Here is a 15,537-nt window from a genome sequence, read left to right on the forward strand (position 1 = left end):
TAACAGGCCGTAACGCACTGAAATAAAGCAGTTCAAACATGTCCTATAATATTCTGTTCCCAAACTAATTACGACCGCCAACATCTGCCTACACTGTGAACTTTCGTGCGAGTACTTCTGCGAAAAATTCCAGAACTTTGAAGTATTTATTTTGATAAAATAAATTTTTATTAACCTATCACCGGATCTGTGTGCATTCAATCTATTACGAACCCCTACGCACGCAACAATGTAAAACTTTAATAACAAATATTTTAATAACAAAAATATATTTAATAACAATAATTTTAATAATCAAAAATGATGGTAAGCGTATTATAATTTTTCGGCTATCCTCCGACTGGGAAAATAATCAGAAAAAAAAAAAAAGTTGCAGAAAATAATACGTTGACTTGTGTAACAATGATAAGCATGGAGATGTAATTTCAAAAAAATTAGATCTTCTGTGCTGCATAAATATGGCTGAATAATTTTAGTGACACTAGCAAAATCGAAACTTTGTACATGTATAACTTTAATAACAAATATTTAATACCATAATACTTTATCCATAATACACTAATATTTGTGAAAAATGCAACACCATGAAGAAATTGTCAGAAATGAATGAAATTTATTCATATTTACTGATAACGGTACAAATAAATGATCAAATTTACATGAGCAAAAAAAGAAACAAAAAAAAAACAAAAAAAAAAAAAAAACAGTGTCGTAAATCTGTACTTTGTGTGTCCGCCACGCTGAGGGATGGAAGCCTGTACGCATCGTGGCATTGAATCACACAAATTCTGAATGTAATCCTGGGAAATGACATTCCATATGGCTTCGACTTGACGCCAGAGTTCAGTATTAGTGTGTGCCCCTCCAGCTGTACGAGCGAGGTCGCCGATCGATGAAATCCTAGAGATGCTTAATGGGCGACTTATCCGGGGAATAAGCAGGCCATGGAAGAAGCGAAATTTGTGCCTTAAAGAAGGCTTATGCAGTCTGGAAAACATGTGCACGGGCATTATCCTCCCGAAACACAGCATCCAGAATACGTCAAAGAATGGGAAGGACCACTGGTTCCGAAACTTCCCTTATGTAGTGATCGATGTTGAGGTTCCCGCTGTTTGCACTAGATGGGATCGACCAGTTAGACCCAATAACTCCCCCCACCACCCTGATGCTAAACGTTTGTGCGGTATGACGCTGGTTAACAAACTGTAGGAGCAGACGTTCCCCTCTGTGACGTCTGACGTATACTCCTCCATCATTTTACTCAAGACTGGTGCGAGATTCATCGGAGAAGGCAACTTGTTGCCATCAGGCACGCCACGCACTGTTTTGGCGTGGCCGCTGAAGTCGGAGGCGCCTGTGATTCAGCGACAAGGAAATCCTGCGTAGAGGAACCCTTACACGCAGTTCATGCTGCAGCAGATGGCGACGAACCGTGAAGTTAGACTGCACAACACCTGTAGCCGTGCCCCAACGTTTTGCCAACACACGAGAGGACGCTGCACGATCCGTCACAGCGATGCGAATGAGTTGTCTGTCGTCCCGTGACATTGTACTTCAACTACAAGAAATATTACTGCAGGTGTCCTTCAAGGCTCCGTTCTCTCTCCTTTTCTTTACAATATTTATGCTCAAGACATTCCAAAAGCATCTCATATTATTATCGCCTTATTTGCCGACGATACCGCTATCTCAAGCTTCAACCATCAATACTGCACAAATTTTTCTACGAAACTATTTGGAGCTTCTTGAAAACTAGATGATTTCTTGAAAATGCTTCTTGAAAACTAGATGATTGTGGAGAATTGCCTTTAACACTGACAAAACCAAAGCCATTATTTTCAGAAAAGGACAAACAGACTTCCTTCCATCTAATCCCATCTTCTTTGACGACGATATTCAGTGGACGGATCAAGTGAAGTATCTAAGAGTCACACTTGACAAAGAAACTCACTTTTCAGCAACATTTACACGAAACTGCCAGGAAATTCAATATCTCAATAGCTACTATACGTCCTCTCCTCGGCAGACATAGCAATCTGACTATCAACAATAAACTTGTTTTATACAAGTCCATCCTTATACCTACTTTACGCCAGTCCGGTATGGGGACACGCCGTTAAAACCCACATAAAAAAGATCCAAGTTATTCAAAATAGAACCCTTCGTGAAATTATTAATATACCCTGCTTCATCCCAAATTCATATATTCACAGAGATCTTCAAATTGATACTATACAAAATTATATCAAAAACCTTGCAACAAATTTTTTCCTTTCTGTACTATTACATCCAAACAGTTGTATCAGTTCTTTGCGATGCTCACCTTTTCCTAGAGAAAAACACAAATATCCTTAGGATATCCGATTTGTGGATTTGTGGAAATATCCTTCGGATATTCTTACCTAACCTTTTGTTAATTATTTGAAGTACTTACTACCTTACTGATCCAAATTTTTTCACATTGCTTGTCTATTTTCATTCATTACATCTTTCTTCGCCGACTGATGGCGGCTAAGTGAAATATCCCATTCTACCATCTCGATTCTTTTTATCATCCTTTTGTTGTTCCAGACATTCGTTTATCTGGTGCAGAATTTTTATGGGTCGCTATTATAGGAATGAATCGGAGTTTCCCGGATTTAATGCACTCCTCATTGAAATTGCGTTCCCGGATATTTATTTACAAATGAATATATTGTAAACTTGAGGTTGTAAGGGATTATATGCTAACGTACATATAAGTTAACTACGTGTTAACCACTATAGATGATTGCTATCTTAAATATCATAAAGAAAACATAAGCGAAAAAAGAAAATCGAAATTTAAGCAAAATTAATATATTTTTACCCTCAGAATGCCAATGTTTTCAATCATAATGGAGATCAGCAAGAAAAATTTAGCTATCTTGTGAGTTACACAAAAAAAAGTTTTCAAGTTACAATTTATCAGTTTTATTGAGAAAAGCATGCTTTTAAAAATATTTTTAAATACACTATTGTTTATTAACTAGCATATTTTTTCCTTTCATAGTTTCAACGGAAGAATGTAAAGGATTTCACGATGTAGTCAATATGAAGGTTGTTGAAACCCTGAAGCTTAAAAATAGATAATCAGATTTTCTTTACTCCTGGGACAGTAATGGATTTATTCTAGTTCCATCAATGCAGGTATGTACTACGTAAAGGTGTTTACATTTCCAGAACATTTGCTGCAATATAAATTATAATCATTTCCTGAACAATAAATTTCTTTTTCACCCATTATCATTTCTGAGCATGAAGCTTTCAATATATTATATTAGGGAGAAAAAAAGAAACGAAATAAGAAACTCAGCTTTTTAAATTCCTTAATATTTTGTAAAGTACTATTAAAATTTACAAAACTGTAATGATTCAGGGTTTTCCCTAATTTTATACTGATGACATTCAACATAATAAAATCTGCCACATAATTATTTACTCAGAAGAATGACATCCTGATATGTGGATTTTAATGCACAATGAGGAAGGCCTAAACTGTAATAATTCATTTGCGCCTACGCGATAAAAAAATACTTAATTTTTAACAAACAAATTTTATAGTTAAATTAGAGAATGTATTTTTATTTACGCCATGTAATATTGTAGAGGTTTTATGTTTTTCTTTAAATATTGTCGTGTAGATGAAGGGATCGTACAAATGAACAGGCAAGTACTGAAGTTTAAACTCAAGACTTTTATTATCTCGAACTGAATGAAGAACTACTAATATACAGCTGGGTGAACATGCTGGAACATTCCAGACGAAATGTTCTTGAAGAATAAGAAGGAAATTTACATAAATAAGATAACATTAACAAGAAGGAAATATACTTAAAACCCAATTATCAGGCATCTTGCCGTTGATGGCTTTCGAACCCGGGACCTTCGGGTCCTGCGTCTTCTCCTCTAAGCTATGAGGAGCTCGGTGGAAACGAGCAATTTTCGCTACATTTCCCCTTCTTAGGAAAAAGCAGCGTCCCGCTGCGATCTGGTCTGGATCTGATCTGGTCTGGTGTAACAGGTTTCCCGGAAATATTGGGCTTTCTTTTCATCGTCTAGTTGTACTTTTGGATCAAGATGGGGCTTCAATCTCAATACGTGAACGATGCATTTTGAATTCCGTCGTTTCCTATTTTGTTCCATACTTTCTACTTCGTACGTCACGTGAGAGAGCTGTCGTGTTGTTCGATATGATCCAAAGTAACGTCTTATTATGTAGATAATCCAACCTTTCGTAGTGGAGTGAAGACCCAGACTAAGTCTCCGATGTTGTAGCTGACAAGTCGATGCCTCTCGTCGTATCGCTGTAGTCTGCGCTTTAAGAATATGGAGTTTTGAAAGCTGTCTAGCTTCTTCAGCTCTAGTGATCAGATGTTGCGCATAACTATCGTCGGAATCTTCGATACTACCTGGAAAAATTGCGTCGAGAGGAGTAAGAACATCTTTGCCATAAATGAGAAAGAATGGGCTGAATCCCATTGTGTCTTGTTTAGCTGAATTATAGGCATAGGTTAGAAATGGTAGAATAGTGTCCTAATTTTTCTGTTCAACGTCTACGTAAATGGACAACATGTCTGCCAGTGTCTTATTGAATCTTTCAGTTAAGCCATTGGTCTGAGGGTGGTATGCAGTCGTCTGAAGATGAGACGTCTTGCATAGATGAATTACTTCTTTAACAACGGTGGATAGGAAGTTACGTCCTCGGTCACTGATCATTTCTTTGGGGGTACCATGCTTCAGCACAATTTCTTCAACTATAAACTTCGCAATTTCGGTGCCCTCAGCTGTCGATATTGCCTTTGTGACTGTAAATCTGGTAAGGTAATCTGTGCACACTATAATCCACCGGTTCCCATTTCGAGTAACAGGAAAGCGTCCAAGTAGATTTATTCCAATTTTGGTAAACGGTGTGTCAGGGGGTTTTATCGGATGAAGCTATCCTGGTGGACTTGTTGCGGCGATTTCCGTCTTTAGCATTCTCGGTAGTGTGATACATACCGCCGTGTGCTTCCATATAGCCCTGGCCAATAGTACTTCCTCGTTATTCGGTCGTACGTTTTGGCAAATCGGAGATGGCCAGCGGTTGAAGCATCATGATGACTTCTTAGAACCTCGCTAGGAAGATGCTTTTGTACCACCAAGAGCCATTGCTGTTCCATAGGCTCATAGCTTCTTTTATACAGTATACCATTTCTTATTTGATAATTTTGATATGCGTCACCTCTCTTGAGAGTTGTAATGATGGATTTTAATCATTTGTCTTTCTGCTGCTTTTTTCCGTAATCTACGATTGCTATAAAGAAAGGGATATCTTTATTGTTCTCAATTATTGGTTCTATAAGAGTATCTTCTTTGATAGTGAATTTGCATCGGAGTGTTTGCGACCGCTCTTGTAGACGATATTTATGTCGTATTCCTGCAACCTTAGAGCCCACCGTGCAAATTTTCCGGATGGATCCTTAACACTGGCCAGCCAACATAAAGAGTGGTGATCCATGACTACCGTGAAGAGTTTTCCGTAGAAGATATGGCCTGAATTTACTAATTGCCCAGATGGCGGCAAGGCATTCTTTTCCGGTGATGGAATAGTTCCTTTCAGCTGCAGTAAGCGACCTGTATTGGTCTTTCTTTGCCATCCTGGGATCTGAACCAGTACTGCACCGATGCCATAGCCGCTAGCGTCAGAATGTATCCTGGTCTCTGCGTCTGGGATAAAATGTCCCAAAACAGTGCTACTGGTCAGCAGCCTTTTCAGCGTTGTAAAAGATTCAATCTGTAACGCCTTACAAGAAAATTTTGCATCTATCTTCAACAAGTCATGCAGGGGCTTTGCGATATCCGCGAAATTTTTGATAAATCGTCGGTAGTAGGAGCACAAGCCCAGAAAAACTTCGGACATCGGCGATATTTTTCGGAATATGGAACTTTGTTAAAGCCTCTACCTTTTGTGGATCGGAATATATCCTATGTTGATCGACTAAGTGTCCCAGTATAGTCAGCTTCTTTTTGCCGAATGAACATTTCTTGGAATTTAGCGTCAGTCCTGCTCTTTGGATACATTTCAGTATTTCCCTCAAACGCTTTTAACGTTCTTTGAAGTTAGGTGCGTACACGATTATGTAGTCGAGGTAGCAAAGGCAAATATTCCATTTGAGACCTCTTAGTACCATATCCATCATCCGTTAAAATGTGGCTAGAGCATTGCATAATCCGAACGGCATGACTTTAAATTCAAAGAAACCATCTGAAGTCACAAAAGCTGTCTTTTCTCTGTCTCTATTTCTCTGTCTCATCAATTTCTATTTGCCAGTAGCCTGACTTCAGATCCATCATAGAGAAAATTTTTGCACCAACCAGGCAGTCCAAAGCATCATCGATGCGAGGTAACGGATAGACGTCCTTTTTAGTTACCTTGCAATTTTTCAATTACAAAAACGGCCCGCCAGCGGCCGAGCGGTAAAGTCGCTGAACACTGGTAGTTCGGTCTGAGGTTCGAATCCCGCGAACGGGCTGGCTGCATGGGCGTTTTCGTGGTTTTCCCCATGTGTAACGTGTATACGAGCCAGTTTCCCTTAGAAAGTCCTCCACGAAGGCATCCCTCCCCTTAGGCAGATAGCCCTCGTGTGCTTTGCCATAATTAAATACACACACATTAAATACACACAATTACAAAAACGCCATTCACCGTTTTTCTTCTTCACAAGCACGACTGGAGAGGACCATGGACTGTCTGATGGCTGTATCACGTCTTCTTTTAGCATTCGTTGCACTTCGTCTGCAATCAGTGGCTGACACACGCTATGGCCTTTGTTTGATTGGTACACTGTCAGCCGTATCAATCTTGTGCTTTACCGCATTGCATCGGGATTTTTTTTTCGCAATACCATTAAAGTAAAAAATGTCACTAAATTCATCTAGTAGACTCAATAGCTCGTCTTTCTCAGCATTGGTCAAATCAGTATCGAAAATTTATTTTAAGTTTTCTTGAGATAACTTTTTCCTGGACTTGTGTCCCTTGGAACCTTCTGGAGCCTGACCACTTAGGGAGCAAATAGCGTCGTTTTTTATGGTCGTTAAACAGCCTAGATTCATCCCTTTCGGTATCAGTTGGGTTCGGCGAGAACAATTACTTACCCATAATTTATACAACCATCCTCTAACGTGACAATTGAAGTTGGCATCGATAGTTCTTTTTCGCACATCAAATATCTATTTCCAACAATCATAGCTCCATCCGCTTCCGGTAGTTCTGAATTAAGAGCACATATTCGCCTTGTGGTGTTTGCTTCAATTACATAATCGGTTGCGGCAAACAAGGAGGGCTCTGACTTATTTAAATATTCATTGTCTGGAAGGATTTCTGCAAGTGTAATCTAAGCTATGAGGAGCTCGGTCGAAAAGAGCAATTTTCGCTACAATATATATGCAGTGAATTCCTTGGTTCACGAATTGAAGTCATTCCTGAAGGTCGTTTGTCCACTGAAATGTTTGTAAGTCGAAAAAAAATTGTCCAATATGAATTAATGTACAATGAATTAATTTGTTCTAGGATCACTCATAATTGCCCATTTAAACTTTATGGCAATACTTTGTGCATGAGTTCATAATAATCCCAATGGAAATCATTAAAATTAAATAAGAAAGATAAAAGCAATATTAAACAAGTAAAACGGAAGAAAACTTGAATTCTCTGTACCTAATCAAAGGACAGTGGACGGCAAAGTGAAAAACGATGGGAGTATTATTTAGATGTGAAACACTCTCCCCCATAAAGAGATCTAGTAATTATCTTTAGGAAGTAGTATCTTCTTTATATTTACTTTCACTATAAGCGCTACTCGACTCTGCCTGAAAATCACTGGGCCTCTTTCACTCAGAATTTGTCGAATGTTATTTCTTGTTGTTTACATTATAAAATGCTTTTAAAGTGAGATATAGCACTGTCACTGAAAATGCTTATACTGTAACTTGCTATTGCTTTACCAGGGTGATATCTTTACGTATTAAACTTTGCATCTTACCCCACTTCGCACAAATTTCGCTGATAAGAGAACTAGGATCATTTTTCTTTCTTCCGGTGTGATTAATTTGATTATGGCAAAGAACACGAGGGCTATCTGCATAATGGTAGGGATGCCTTTGTAGAAGACTTTCTAAGGAAAATTGGCTCATGTCTACGTTACACATGAGGAAACCACGAAAACTCGCTTGCAGTTAGCCTCTTCACCTGGAATCGAACCTATGGCTAACTTCCAGTGTTCAGCGACTTTACCGTCCAGATATCCCTGTGTGTTAATTATGTGGCATAGATTATGTGAAACCACCTTTGAAAAACATACGTTGCCAACTTGACTGTTTGTAACTCTAGATCCCGTTAATTATCCAAGGCGTATTTATTCAGATAATTTGTTCGTGAACCAAACTGTTCATTAAATGAGGCGTTCGTGATCTGATTTTCCGCTCTATCTAGATATATAAACGCAATGGATTAGCCTAAAATGAACAGATAGATTAAAAGCTTGTAAATCGAAAGGTGTTTGTTTTTACAGAAAGCATTTGATACATTTTACAGAGAAAAACTTCGTGTTACAAACGTCCTCCTTTAGTTTATTTCTTTAACGCCAACATCACGCGACCATTCTTCACGTAATTCGAACAATATGGCCATTAACGAGGTAGAAAAAGCTATTTTGTGATTAAATATGCAAAAAATTATTGTTTCTGTCATGCAGTGTCGTTTTAAAACACGATATAGATAAAATCTGTTTCGGCACTGGATTGGCCATTCAACAAACCCGAACATGACTCTGGCATGTTGGCCACCAAAACGTCACCGAGTGACTGTTTCTAGTGGGGAAATATCTAGGACCGGTATTTTGTTCCTCCCGTTCCTACAAGTTTGTACAATCTTAAAAAACAGCTATTGCGACGGTTGAAATGGACACGTTAAGACGTGTTGGAGAACAACATGACTATTGCACTGATAACTTCGTGTTAGACTAACTCTGTATAAACTTTGTAGCTTTATTAGATAACCTTTAACCGTCAAAGCTGCTAATTATTTCCGTTGATTCCGCTACTATTTGATACTAAGGGAATTTCATGCCGTCGGTGTTTTCAGGCTGAGAACAAAATTTTTATTTCTGAAAGCAAAAATTTTTAATGAATAATATCAGCAATATATTTACTTTCCAGAGAAGCTAAAGAGAAATCACTTGAAGAAACAATCAGTTCTGCATGAGCACAATATTATTACACGGGTATAAATAAATGTTACAGACGGTATATGACACTTTCTCCAGAAAGAAAATACAAGGTTTAGATAAAATTTTTGGCAACATGTCAATAGTTTTGAAAAGACTTTTATTGCATAAACATTTACAATCATTCATTATAATCGTCTGCCTTGGCTATCATCTTCTGCCGAAGTACTGGAAGGCTTCGTAAACATCAGCAGTTTACTTGTTGATACCCTGCAACGACCACACAAACGTACGGATAACTTCTACTGTAATGTAACACGGACTCATAGCGGTTGAATATGGCCAAAATCCAGTGATAGAATGTTTGGTATGGCACGTGCTCTAGTATTTTTCATCTCTACCGTCGTAGGAGATTCGTGACAACACTTATATTATTACACCACGTATGTCATGAAGATGATGGGATCTGCCGTCTGAGATCTGATGAGCACCACTCAGGAAAAAGCGACAGTACTTGTTGATGAATCCCTTCTTTCTCCATGATAATGCGCGATGTTATAATGCGATCTCCTGCGACGATGGCGATCGGAGGTTTAGGAACACCCACTATACTCATCTGTTATGAGTCCTCATGATCATTATGTCTTCGCCAAAAGCAAAGAATCACTGCCAGGGCATCAACAGAAGTGGGCATCATTTTGGGGCATCAACAGAAGTGAATATGCTGGTGGTGAACGGTGCATTCCAGTAATTTGGCAGAAGTTTTCCGACATGGCAACCGATCATATTGAGGAACTTATAAGCACTTGTACTACTATTAAGTATCGCTTGTACTACTATTAAGTATCGCAAGAAAGCTGAATTCATTATATCACAAAATCGACATGTTATCACCAGTCGATACTTAGAAGCAGTACAAGCAGAGTATTTATCCAGTTCTTCTAGAATCTGGAGAGAAAGGTATTTGGATATTATAGCTGGATATGAAGATAATTCGGAACATCAGCCTGAAACAGCATTTTATGCCTATAAACGGTATGCGAACTGGCAGAAACTTGCTAAAAGAAATAAGAAAGACAAATGTGGAAAGAAAATTCGCAAGATCACTATACATCTGAATCTCACATTTGAATGATTACTTACAAATGTTTACAAACTAAAGCGAAAAGGATTAGATAAATGCAGTTTTCATTAAAACAAGATCAGTCAGTATCAAACAAGTGTGTAACAAATCTTTATACTACATATTAATAGTTATTCTCAGAAAGTCGAAACTTAATACTTATCAGAACAACGGACAAAAATATTGGTATAATTAAAAACAATATTTAAGAAATATTAAAAGTTTGTATTTTTCAATAAACTTAATAACAGCTAACAGGTTCTTAATAACAGCTTTTAGAATGTTGTGTCAAAAGAATGCTTTCTTCCTGTATCTTCTAGCTCTTTTAAAAATGTTCAGCAAGGTTTATATTAGTATATTGGAATACTGATTATGGAGTGTATAATAAACTAGCTGTAGATGAAAGTACAAGCTTTCTGTTTCTAGCCATTCTTCTGCCAAAAGGCAAGTCACTAAAGAAATTCATTTTGTACTTCAGTTAAGATTTTTTTTAAGATTGTTTAAACGCATCATTTTATCGTTAATAAATACCAGGTTTTCGACAAAAGCAGCCATGACATGAGTCATTTACCATAAGCGAAACAATTTTGATAGGAAAAATATTTAAATATACTGTAAGAGACATTTTAATATTTGAAGGTTATTAAGCTGTGCAAACTTGATCACAGAACTAGAAATTATGCGATTAATTAACAAAATTATTTCATATGTAAATAGTTAAATGCAACTTCCGGTAGCTTATTTTATTTCCAGTATTCTTACATAATATATTTGAAAATGCTGTCTGTGCGAACTGTTTTGTTACTGCGCTGATGTTGAGTGTCGAAATGACAAACTTTCCAACCATAACATGACGACCCAAAGGATCAGGACAAAAATGCACTTTTGCGTCAAGCGTTGAGAAGCCATGTCCTTTTTACGCGGTAGCTGAAGCCACCGTATGTCCAGAGCCTCACAGACATCACAGATGAGAATTAAAGACAAAAATTGCAGCTTAAAATGAGTTTTTAAGACTTAAAATAATTACGCATTAATAAGGATTCTCAAACTTTACCTCGTTATTTTCTCGTTGGAGGAGCGCAGAGGTTCTGTAATATCATTCTGACTGTTCATATGATGTATATGGCTGTAAAATAATTCATACTAATGGAGAAACTTTTAGAAACCTTTCTTACTTCCATATCTGTTTCTCGCGCAAAGCAAGAATTGAATAATTAGTTAATAATTAATAAATTGAATAATTTGCAATGATAATAATATTTTTTTCCTTCTGAGCATACAAACAAATTACTCTGCACTTTCTCACAATCTGAAAGCATATGAAAGCAGAAGTAAACATTAAAAGGATTATGTTGTCTCTTAACCGGTTAATTCTCATCGTAAATATCTACGGGACCTTCCTACATTAAAATTATTTCATATCATATCAGATCACATTTCTGAATCTTTTGCGTCGATTAAGCACTGAAGTATGTTATATACTTCCGACTTCAATAATTTTTCTTTTTTTTCAGGAGTTGAAAAGCAACTAAACTGTCGTTTTTTTCACACACCATGGAGGTTGAGCTTTTTACTCAACTTCCATGGTGAGTAACCAGTTTCTGGCAACACACATTAAATTGCTTTCTTTTATTGTGAATTCTTAATACGCAACTTATAATCATAGTAATTTTTCATTTTATTTTATGCAGGTGAAAAAACTATGAAGATACGTAAACTATTGTGAATCATCCATTTTCTAGCTTCAGGATGCCTGGGAGTTTACTTCTTGCAAACGATACACGCTCAGAAATATCGGACACGTCTCAAAGGAGCTTAGACTCAAAATTGGCAAGTAAAAAAGTAAGTTTCAATAAAGCTGTTCGTGTTAAAAAATACCCATGGAGGCCAGAAACTGAAATTCAGGCTACAGAACCTCTAATTTTACCTAGTAACAGATTTTGGTTCAAAGTTTATAAAAGCAAGGAGACTTCTTTTCCTCTTCCTACGGAAGAATTACATGATACTTGGGAAGATGAAAACATGGAATGTATTCATGACACTCTTACTCCAATTGCTGAAGTAGATGACGTTGATCAAGAGATCAACCATTACCAGCCATATGTTGGAGATAAGTGGAATTATAAGAGTGAAAAGAATTATTTTCCTAGCAGCAGGTACGACGATATTTATAATCATCCAGTCGAACCACCTGTAGATTATTTTGATGACATGCATTTGAATAAAAATGAGTATGGAGATAAAGCAGGCTGGAATGGTAATAATGTTAATAATGAATCAAACATCATCAGCAATAATACTTACATGGATAGGTCCATCCTGTGGAATCAAAACAGGGAACAAGCGAATCATGAAATAGATACAGAGAATAACAAATTCGGGGAATATTCTGCTAATACATATACTAACAATAAAGATTCCTTCATAAGGAGCTTAAAATTACCTCGCATGACTCTAAAGCGTGAATGCCCAAACAAAACACCAGATACAAAGTGTAATGTAACAAACACTCTGAAATCAAGGGAAAGAAGATCGAGATCTCATGATGATCATACAGATACAGAAGAAAACTTTAAACAACTTAAAAAAGCCGATAAATCCGTCTCAACTGATGATCTTATTACTTATCGCAATCGAATCTCTTCTCCAAGTAGAATTTTTACAGCTAGTCGAGATATAGCAACTCAATGTTATGGAACATTAACACGAAGTAAAAATATACCTCCTATTTTAAGGAACGAGACAAATTTATTACTAGCGTCTGCAAGACGAGGGATTAATTCCTCAAACACGAATAGCGATATCATCAAAAACAGAAATCTAAAATCTGAAACTTCAGAAGCACATATATACAGTGACGGATTAAAAAGCAATACAACAGCTAAATATTTTCGAAAGGACAATCAGTTAAGTGACAATGTCAACAGTCTCTCGCATTCAAAGCAAGGCAGCCAAATTAGAAACACTTACGCTCCAAATGGCAACTATATTAAAGCAGGCATCAGAAGGTATGAGCCGCTGATGAATAATAAAGTGAACGTTGTCAATAATTCAAGACAAAGTGAAAATATTCCATGCGATTTTGTGCGCAAACCATCTATAAAAATAAATAAAGGAAACTTAAGAACAGAGTCGACTGCTGCTTTACGTAACGAGGCATGGAAAAACCGAGAAAACAGCCCCTGTCATGTCAATCAGCAGTCCACAAAGCTAGATTACATAAGAGGTCGCCAAATTCCTCTTACGGAAGTTAACACAAATATGAAAAAACCTGCCGAAATTAATGCTAATATTTTATCAGCTTCTAGAAATGGAATAAAAACAAGTAGTCCACCATATCATACTCATGATATCAAATCCAGTCCATCAACGAGTGATAAACAATATGTTAAGAAGGGTTTATCTTCTAGCACAGAAAACTATTTTGGCAGGAAAGTCAAGAATGGTGTAAGTTCACCTAAGAGCTGTATATCAAGTTACGACGACAGCGACCACTCAGTTATTGACTGGACGTTGTCAGGATTTCAATTAGGAACAAAGCTAGAGAATGGAGGAACTTCGATTTCGGATAGCGAATATACTGTTCATAGACGGCCACCTTTACTTATGTATATACCAGGAGTAAGTCATCATGACCGTCCTGCGGAAGAAGATGACAGATTGTCAGCTCTTAGCGAAATGTCACGCTCAGAGCTAAATGACGGATTAGGCTCTCTTGTTAGTACTTCAGCTAATGATAAAAGTTCAATGTACGACATAAGACGTCGTCACTCTATGCCCAGAGATGAAAAGCTGAAACGTATGAAATGGAAAAAGTAAAGGTTAACCAGAATTATTTGGATTCAATAGTTAAGAGAAAGTCAGATGAATTCATTTAATGTATTTACTCGAGATGTAGAGATCTCCTCAGGTTGTTTATTAGTAAACTTAATTTTTATAAATAATACTATGTAGAAGCAAATATATATTATTTTTTAAGCAACGATTTGAATGAAATTTTTATATTTCATTAATCTGCTGTAATTAATGATAATTGTATCCAAACAATTGAAATACTGAAATAAAAATTATCATAGCAGTTTTGGTTATTTCAACTGGTGTGCATCAAAAACGACATGTTATGAAATATCTTGGCCTGATTTTCTTAATTTATGTACAGAAACATGTAAAAATTTCCTTTATTAGCATCAAAAATGAAAATTTTAAACAGTTGAATGGAAGTTTTAGCAAGCAAATATAATATTAGCAAAGTTTAATAAACAATTGTCTAGAAAATTCGTGTGTCATCTCAGTTAAATTTAATGACAATTCTCGACTTCCATTATGCTAGCTAATGATGTCTGTACGGCCGTATATAATCGGATGACATTAATTTCTAATTCCGATAGAACAATTATAAAGCTGTTAACTTAATAATTTCGTAATATTTCAAACATTTTTACAACAATCGGTTAAAAAGTAGTGGCAGCACGTCACTACGTTTTAACCGTCACAGTCGATAGTTTTGGAAAGACGATATTGCCAAAAGTACAAACTCTGACAGTCCCTCGATAAAATTGCCTGCTATGTTTGTCATCTTCTGTCAGATTCCTGGAAAGCGTGGTACACCATCAGTACGTCCATTTCCTTTGATGTTGCACAGAGACTACCCTAAAACATGGATAAGCTCCTCTCTACAGTAATGGATCTACTGTTATGCTGTAACAGATTTCTAATGTGGCTTTTTCATTTTCGCGATCACACGAACTCATATTGGGTAATCATCCGGTAATTCCAGTATCTCCTCTCTTAACCGTCGTAGATCTTGACAGTGACTGCATAACAAAACCGAGCATTGTTATGGAGGATAGCGGGATTCCACACCTGAGACATGGTCTGCATCCAGCAGTCAAAAGAAAACGACGACACTTTTTGGTGACGAATCACGTCATTATAATGCAAGTGTTGTCAGGTATCTCTTGCGAAGATGGCAATGGGAGGTAATGAAGAAACGGCCATATTGGTCAGATATGAAACAGGGGTGATTATTATAATTTTGCCCCCCAAAAAACGTTGCAAGCGATTCATTACAACAGTAGACAGAAGTCTGTCCATGGTTTAGGGAGTTTGCTACGAAACATCAATAGAAGTGTGTAGAGACATTAGGTATATTTTTGGAAGCAAGCAAGATGAAAAATGAGCAACGCCTTC

General features: G+C 36.9%; 1 protein-coding gene across 1 annotated transcript in view; it reads left to right on the plus strand.

Moving 5' to 3' along the window:
• Window positions 1-14,425, plus strand: part of LOC118201298 (uncharacterized) — a 47,058-nt gene extending 32,633 nt beyond the window's left edge. Inside the window, exons 2-3 of the mRNA XM_035373381.2 lie at window positions 3,032-3,168; window positions 12,039-14,425. Coding sequence (XP_035229272.1) covers window positions 12,097-14,166 — 2,070 coding nt within the window. The 5' untranslated portion in view covers window positions 3,032-3,168; window positions 12,039-12,096 and the 3' untranslated portion in view covers window positions 14,167-14,425. The remainder of the gene's footprint in view (window positions 1-3,031; window positions 3,169-12,038) is intronic.
• Window positions 14,426-15,537: the final 1,112 nt, after the last annotated feature.

The sequence above is a fragment of the Stegodyphus dumicola genome, chromosome X1, assembly GCF_044657685.1.
Source record: "Stegodyphus dumicola isolate Sdum_Otavi_A_Nest chromosome X1, ASM4465768v1".
NCBI classification, from domain to species: Eukaryota; Metazoa; Arthropoda; class Arachnida; order Araneae; family Eresidae; genus Stegodyphus; species Stegodyphus dumicola.